General features: G+C 43.2%; 2 protein-coding genes across 3 annotated transcripts; one reads left to right on the plus strand and one right to left on the minus strand.

Moving 5' to 3' along the window:
• Positions 1 to 357: 357 nt before the first annotated feature.
• eif2b4 (eukaryotic translation initiation factor 2B, subunit 4 delta) lies at positions 358 to 4,418 on the plus strand. The gene is made up of 13 exons (XM_086018324.1): positions 358 to 469; positions 928 to 965; positions 1,049 to 1,181; positions 1,267 to 1,479; positions 1,548 to 1,630; positions 2,410 to 2,501; positions 2,668 to 2,782; positions 2,877 to 2,953; positions 3,126 to 3,228; positions 3,357 to 3,484; positions 3,555 to 3,732; positions 3,801 to 3,981; positions 4,143 to 4,418. Exons 1-13 carry the CDS (start codon positions 448 to 450, stop codon positions 4,340 to 4,342), a joined length of 1,563 nt encoding a protein of 520 aa, XP_085874450.1. The 5' UTR covers positions 358 to 447; the 3' UTR covers positions 4,343 to 4,418.
• Positions 4,419 to 4,863: 445 nt separating this feature from the next.
• atraid (all-trans retinoic acid-induced differentiation factor) lies at positions 4,864 to 7,319 on the minus strand. 2 transcript variants are annotated; one of them, XM_086018333.1, is made up of 7 exons: positions 7,213 to 7,319; positions 6,903 to 7,033; positions 6,542 to 6,610; positions 6,119 to 6,190; positions 5,906 to 6,027; positions 5,734 to 5,834; positions 4,864 to 5,651 (listed from the first exon to the last, which is right to left on the minus strand). In XM_086018333.1, exons 1-7 carry the CDS (start codon positions 7,303 to 7,305, stop codon positions 5,541 to 5,543), a joined length of 699 nt encoding a protein of 232 aa, XP_085874459.1. In that variant the 5' UTR covers positions 7,306 to 7,319; the 3' UTR covers positions 4,864 to 5,540. The 2 variants fall into 2 exon arrangements, with proteins under 2 accessions (XP_085874459.1, XP_085874458.1); XM_086018332.1 differs by having other exon boundaries at positions 7,105 to 7,305.
• Between the last annotated feature and the right edge of the window lie 585 nt (positions 7,320 to 7,904).

The following is a 7,904-nucleotide window of genomic DNA, read 5'->3' on the forward strand; positions in this document are numbered from 1 at the left end:
TTAATTATGATAGGTGATATAATTGTAATTCTCTAAATGTCATCAAATGAAAAGCATGTGTTTGTAATCATGTGAATTATTCCCAACCCTAAGATGTACCATAATTAAACTGCAACACAATATACAACAACACGGAACACATGTATATTTCTTCATATTGTATGAAGATTACATTAATGTGACTAGAGGTTTTTTCTTAATTTTAGATGAATACAATTGCATGGTTTTGCCTGTAAATTCCATCAATATGGAGTTCTTTCTGGCTTTAAAATACAAGGTCATACTTACTTTAAATTGTATTTATTTATTTATTTGGGTGAAAAGTTATACTCGATAACCCTCTAATACGAAGAACAAATGATTCATGCGCGGCAGCTCCTGTAGGGGGCGATACACTTTTTGCGTCCCCTTTTGCGCCGAAGCGGAAGTGGGGCGGTATCCGGAAAGATGGCCGACATGGTAGTGACAGGTGAGTGTGGAGAGTGTGTAAACGCTGCTTTTTGTGACGCTTTTCGCGTGCTTATGATGTTTTTTGGCGAGAGAGGTGACAGAAACGATCCGCGCTTACACAGTCGGCGTTTAAATATTTGACCTTTGACTCTCAATTAAGGTATTTTTTCCCGAAGCTATCGTGGAAGCTAACGCACGGTTTTGTTGAGCTTTGGTAGTCGCGATTCCGTCATTGTAATAAATGCGCATAGAACACGACTCTCATCGGAAAGAAGATTGGCGCGTTCCCTCAATGTGAGTCGCTCTTACTAGTGCGCAGAATTGTCTTAATAGTAAGGACAACGCGCGTTCTAGTTCATACACTTTAAGATGGATATCAAGGATGTTGAATTAATACGCAAATGGCTTTGCAAATGGCCGCGATGATTGCAACTGAAGTGTAAAGTGATATTTTTCAAACTGCATCTCAACCTGCAGATGAAAGCGACAAGAAAGCAGAAATTGAGCGCTCAAAGGCGAGTAGCCTTGTGTCTCTTAGTTTTTTTTAATGTATGCAATAAATATAATTAATCAGCCGCCGTGTATTTGGGCGACACAGAACGAAGGCAAAGAGTTGACCAAAGAGGAGAAGCAGCGGCTGAGGAAAGAGAAGAAGCAGCAGAAGAAAAACAAAGAAAAAAAAGATGATGCTGCGAAGCCTGACGCTCCTGCTGCGCCGCTTTCAGAGAAAGGTGGACAAACTTTTCCTTCCTGTTTTTTTTTTTTGTTTTCAACCATTTCAGCTGATCTGACTTTTTTGTGTACATTTTTTTTTAGCTCCTTCCTTAGTGCCTGCCGCCGGTGTCGACGCTCCCGCGACATCAGACAAGTCGGCCAAGAACAAAGTGGAGCTGAAAGCGGAGCGGAGACCTCGACACGACTCCGACAGGTCCTCCAAACAGGGCAAAAAGCGCGAAGGCAGCCAGCAGCAAGCCGCCACCTCCGCATCCGCCACCAAACCTAAAGTGCCGGCCAGCGAGCTGCAGCCCGGTAACGCCACAGTGGGGGAACAAATGTTGTGTATTCTGGACATACTCACTGGTATGTTGTGTCCACAGTGGTGAAGAGGCTGCCTGAACATGTCCAAGTAGACGACCCTGATGTGGTCAAGAAGCTGGCCAAGAAGCTAGAAAGACAACAGGTACCTCATTCAAGAAAAGCAAAAAAAAAAGTTACAGATGACATTAAGAGTATTTTATACGTTAGACAGCATGTAAGAGTATGAAGTCCAATTCTTTGTGTGGGTTACACTCCAGATCCACCTGCGATACGTGAAAATCCAACCTATATGAAGTTACCGTCGCTGTTGGGCAGTAACCTTGTCTGTCCAAATATGGTCAATTTCACATTTTTTCACAAATCAATTTGTTGTCTGTCACCACTTCAATCTGTTATTTTGATTCAAATCCAAACTCCGCCCCTTCCCACGCTCTGCGGGAGCTGTGCAGCGTTATGTCGCCTCAAGTCTGAAAATCTGGATATTCAAAAAAGAGGGAGTGAAAATAGGTAGGTTAGAAAATTTTTTTGGTGCTGAACCGACCGATCAGCCACTAAGTGCTTGCAGATTCATTTTTTGGGGGGGCGAGAGAAGCACGGTACACCTTGGACTAGTTGCCAGCCAATCACAGGGCACATACTGTACAGTATAGACAAACGAATTAAATTAAATGGCTTAGCAGCATGTGATGGTAATTTCTTTCAGACACCGGTGCACGATCCGACAGAAAAGGTACAAATCAACGCTCTGATTTTGTTTTCATGTGCTACGCTGCTTCGGGAGCAAACTGATGTGCAGGCCGGGCAAATCTGCCCCTCGGCGTGCTTGGTTTCGCTGTGCATGTCATTGACTTGCTGTGGATTTGATTTGTTTTTCTTTTTGCCGTTCAAGTAACGGGCGAACGCGCTGTGCTTCGCTTTCAGATCCCGCTGCGGTCAGACTACGGCTACAAGGTCAGCCTCTTTTCACACCTGCACCAGTACAGTCGCAAAGCCCCTCTGACGCAGCAAGTCGGGTAAGCTCATGAATCGATCCGATTGATCGGATGTATTGAGCAAGTCTCACGCGCGATGGCGGTTCTCCCGCATCGATAACGGTTGTCAAAGTTTGTTTGACTTTTGGTGTTCGACTGGATTGTCAAATGGCATTTGGAGGAATAAAATGCGTCTAATCTCTCCCAGCATCCCCTCGTCGGTCATCCACCCGGCGATCGTTCGACTGGGCCTTCAGTATTCCCAGGGCATTGTGGTGGGATCCAACGCTCGCTCCGTGGCGCTGTTGCACGCCTTCAAACAGGTTTGACGACACCCAGCGACGTGTGAAATTGAGTTGCAGTCAGTAAGGAAAGTAACAGAACAAGTGAAAGTCCACCTTGTGCTCCCCTTGTCAGGTCATAAGGGACTACACCACACCGCCAAATGAAGAGCTAGCGAGAGACTTAGTCAACAAATTGAAACCTTACATAAGGTAAGAGCTTTTTTTTTTTTTTATTCATCACTATTTTTTACATTTGTACTGGTGCTTCTTTAATAATATTTTCAGTCCTAGTCAGAATCACGGAAAAATCTGATATTTTGTTCACTGTTTTTTTTATTTCTTATTTTTTTATGTATTTTTACAAATCTGCCTTTTTCTGCAGCTTCTTGAACCAGTGTCGTCCTCTGTCGGCCAGCATGGGAAATGCAATCAAATATATCAAAAAGGAGATCTCCAACATTCCAAATCATTGCAAGGAAGACGAGGTTTTTATTTTTATTTTTCGATATCATTTACACGCTTTGAAATTGATTTCGCATTGGCGCAAACGATGAACCGTAATAGTAGTAAGTAAATGCTTTGTGTGAACTATACATCCTGGTATTTTTCACAGGCAAAGAGCAAACTGTTTAACTGCATCGACTGCTACATAGACGAAAAGATTGTCCTGGCGGCCAAAGCCGTCGCGGAGATCGCCATTGAAAAGATAAGCGACGGCGACGTCATTCTCGTCTATGGATGGTAGGCTCGAATCAGATCGGATGTTGCGGATGCTTTCGCTCACTTTTTTTTTTTTTTTTGCCTCGCGCAGCTCGTCGCTGGTCAACCACATCCTTTACGAAGCCTTCAACATGGGCCGCAAGTTCCGCGTGATCGTGGTGGACAGCAGGCCGCGGCTGGAGGGCCGCGAGGCCCTGAGGCGCCTGGTCCAGCGAGGCATCAGCTGCACCTACGTCCTCATCTCGGTCGTCTCCTACATCCTCCCGGAGGTGAACCACGCACGCACGCACACACACACACTTGGTCAATTGCTTGTGTAACTTTTTTGTCCGTGTAGGTGTCAAAGGTTCTCCTGGGCGCCCACGCGCTGCTCGCCAACGGTTACATGATGTCGCGCGTTGGAACGTCCCAAATCGCTCTGGTGGCCAAAGCCTTCAACGTGCCTGTGCTGGTGTGCTGCGAGACATACAAGTTCTGCGAGAGGGTGCAGACGGATTCTTTTGTATCGAACGAGCTTGGTGAGTAAAATGATAGCATCGGCGTAAATAAAAAAAATGACCTCCGCCAAGGATATTTTCATCGTTTTTCTGGATTATGTATGTTTTTTTTTTGCATTTGAAAATTGCAATTCAAAGTCAACTGCATGGTCGCCGACCCTATTTCCCCCCCCCACCCCCAGACGATCCCGACAACCTGATCGTGACGCGGAAGGGCAAGGCGCAGCTGGCGCGCTGGCAGGAGGTCCGCTCGCTCGGTCTGCTCAACCTAGTGTATGACGTGACGCCGCCCGACTTCGTGGACGCCGTCATCACCGAGCTGGGCATGATCCCGTGCACGTCGGTGCCCGTGGTGCTGCGCGTCAAAAGTGTCGACCAGTGAGCTGGATCACGTGTACAATGTGCATGCGATAAATAAATAAGATACATATATATACAAAAAGAATGTCACTTTTAAACTGAGTTCACGCGTGTTTTTTATTAGGGCCTTCATGGAATATCTTAAATCGCTGGAATAAATAACTTTTTTGGGAAGGCCTTGAAATAACCCAAAATGTTACAAGATGCCCCAAAAGCCCCCGCTAATAGAAAAGCATTGCTTTGGCGCCATCTTGTGGTATCCTTGGTGCCAAGGAACTTTTAAAGTGCAGAGCCCAGGAAAAAAAATGCCTAGAGAATTGAGTTGTCTCGTAGTGACACTGCAGAATTCACAGACTTTAACAAATCTCAGTGCGGGACTAGGCTGTGACTAAAAACTCTATCTTGTGAGATGACAGTTTTCCCCGAGTGTTTTATTCCCCCAAATCTTCTGATGTGCCAGCTATCTTAATGAGGACAAGCACTATACTAAATGGGCGGACATTTTGTGCATGAAATAGAACAAAAAAAAGTCCAAGCATGTAATAGTTTTTTTGAAACGTTTTACTTTAGACCCTGAATGCCACACACAACAGCACAAGTATCGTGTTTAACAATGACGCGGTACCTTGACTCGCAACTTGATGGCTTCGGGTTACTTGATGGACGCATGTCTTTTGTCAATCGACTCACTCCATAATACTAAGTAAAATGGTCTCATTATTGATAATAGTAATAATATAAATAACAAGCATTTTTGCTGCATCCCAGCACTCGTGTGGACGTGCTTTTCTATTTTTCACACCACCAAACTAAACCCGGAACGTTATATTGTGTAATAAATACTATGCTATTCATGTTGCGTTTGTAAAAATCTTTGTAGCTTGTGATTTTTGTGTCACGTGACCTTTTCAAAATTAAGAATTAAAAAATACATATGGTGCACTTCTAAGCCAAGGTACCACCGCTAAATAGAGTAACATGCCACTATAATGGCGAAAACAGCACTGTTGTCGTTATCAGGCAGACCTTTTCCCTCTTGTTTGGTAAAGCACAATTATGAGACAGAACTTGGTCGATAAGCTTCAAAAATAAAATACAAAAAGTAAATCACACCGCGAGGTAACCGTGACGCTAAAAACACAGATAAGAATCCCTTACGTATCAGGATATGCACTTCCCTTTTAGCTTACTCAGTAGATGAATGCACTTAAAAATAATCATTAATAGCCTATGGACTTGGCCTTTCGCCTCTGGGTGAGCCACAGCAGCAGGGAAAGGACAAGCGTGGAAGCGCCCAGAGGCCCAAACACCTGGAAGGCTGGAAACTCCCCCTGTTGCGGATAATATGGACAAACGCTTGTTTTAAAAAGAAATCCACATGTACAATACGCAGACATTGAGAAAGAAACAGACCTCTCGCAGGCACTTGTATCCGTGGTAGTTGTGGGCGCAGCTGCACTCGAAGAAGCCGGGCCCGTACGGAGCGCACTGGGAGTCCTCCGGACAGTGAACAGCTGCGGATCGAGATGGTACCGCTTATCCTATTTTATTTGCTCAAAACACGTTTTGGGTTGTGTCAACTTACACATCTTCCCAGACTGATTGCACATGTTCCTCTGGCCTTTGCAACAGCGCTTTCCCTCATCCATGTCCACCTTGTCCCAAATGGAATTCCCACCTGGACAGGCCATTTCTGCAGGTAAAATCCTGAAATATAAAGTATATGTTTTTCAACGAAATAGAAATATATAGCACGATAAGAAAATGTGACAAGTCCAAAAAGAATGACACTACTTACAAATGACTTAACTGGCTAAATCCTTGAAATACAGAGTCACTCATGTTGACGATGGCGTTTGATGATAGATCGCTGTGAAAATCAAGATTGAAAAAAAATACACCCAACAAAAATATAAACGCAGCACTTTTGTTTTTGCCCCCATTTTTAGATTAGAGATTAACTCAAAGGTCTAAAACGTTTTACCTGTGAGGTATCTCAGCAAAGGAGAAGTACTCATTATCAAAGATTTAGACTGGTTTGTGAACAATATTTGAGAGAAATTGTGATTTAGGAAAATTTAGGCCTTTGAGTTCATCTCATAAAAAAAATGAGAGCAAAAACAAAAGTGTTGCATTTATATTTTTTGTTGAAGGTAGAAATAATGCATTAAATGAGTCCACGTAGTGTCAAGTACGAAGCCTGTATGTGACTAATGCGTACATCATTACAGCGGTTGATGCTTCCTGGATATTGTCCACGTGAGTTAAGGAGCAACTGGATAAATCCAGCCTACAACAAAACACAAGGGCAAGAAATTACATTAGATCATAGTTGAAATATGGGTTGTATGTTAGTTACGATGGGAAAATTGAAATTTTCTTGTTTCCCGCAGTACTGAACGCCCCATTAGCAGCTGGTGGCTCAGCAGTTATGATTGATGAAACGGTCCAAAACAAATCGTGTTTATACTGGGAAAACTGTACTTGTAATATTTTTCACAGTTACATGTGCATAATGTCCACTCCTTACCACAAGGTGGCTCAATTATGGCTGATAAAGGCGTAAATGTCACGCATCCTACCCGATAATGCGTTCATTGTTACTCGTTTCATTCCCAAGGCAGCAACGTCCGGCGATCCGACCGTTGGACGAGGAGCAAAAATTGCCCACTGCGGAGACATTCAGCACCGGCCCGCTGCATAGTTTACATACCTGTGAACGTAAAACACAATTAGCACAAGACATAGTCATAGTTTGTGGCTACTGTATGTGTCAATGCTAACCCAAAACACCAGCCTGTCAGTCAGGCGCGTATCGAATGCGCGTACATTACGCTGTTTTACGTCTAATAATGACAGCGTAATAAACAAAATAGCGATTCTGGGTAATACCTGCGGCTCAATCTGTTGCTGGGTGTGGTAAATACACAAAGAAAGGACGAAAACAAGCAGGAGGGGCGTCAGCTGGTCATGGCCAGTTTTCATTTTTACCAACTGAAGTCATGTGATCATACTGTAGCGGACACGTGACCAGAAGCGCTTCTCAAACAATTATTTTATTATACACGTTCCCCCATTTAATAGATGTGTAACAGTCTATCTTTAAAGTAAAATTTACACGCCAATCATTATTACTATTTCTATTGAAATAGTTTTTATAAATCGTGTAATTTACATTACACAAATATGTGACGTCATTTTGAATCACACCAAACAGAAGTGGGGCGATTTGAGAACATGTAAAACCCTGGCTTTAAGTTAACTATAGTAATTACGTCTAATACAGAGTTATCAAAATTTACATTTAACATAAGTGGCCCAACAAGAATAAAATACGCAATTTTCTCGATGTTATTTATTTTGACGCTTGTTGGTTCCACCCCCTGAGTGGAAAAAAATGTTTTGTGCTAGGACTGTTCCAATTTACCAGTGCTACATGTTTAAAATGTCCATTTCAGTTACAGTATGTCTTTAAACGACTTTATTGGAGATTGGGGGATTTCAAAATTTGTACTCGATTATAGGAGGTGAGGGGAACATTTTGAACCAAACGGTACAACCGCCGCCCCCCTCTTGTATCGTGA

The sequence above is a fragment of the Filicampus tigris genome, chromosome 20, assembly GCF_054856515.1.
Source record: "Filicampus tigris isolate MCC_2025a chromosome 20, RoL_Ftig_1.0, whole genome shotgun sequence".
NCBI classification, from domain to species: Eukaryota; Metazoa; Chordata; class Actinopteri; order Syngnathiformes; family Syngnathidae; genus Filicampus; species Filicampus tigris.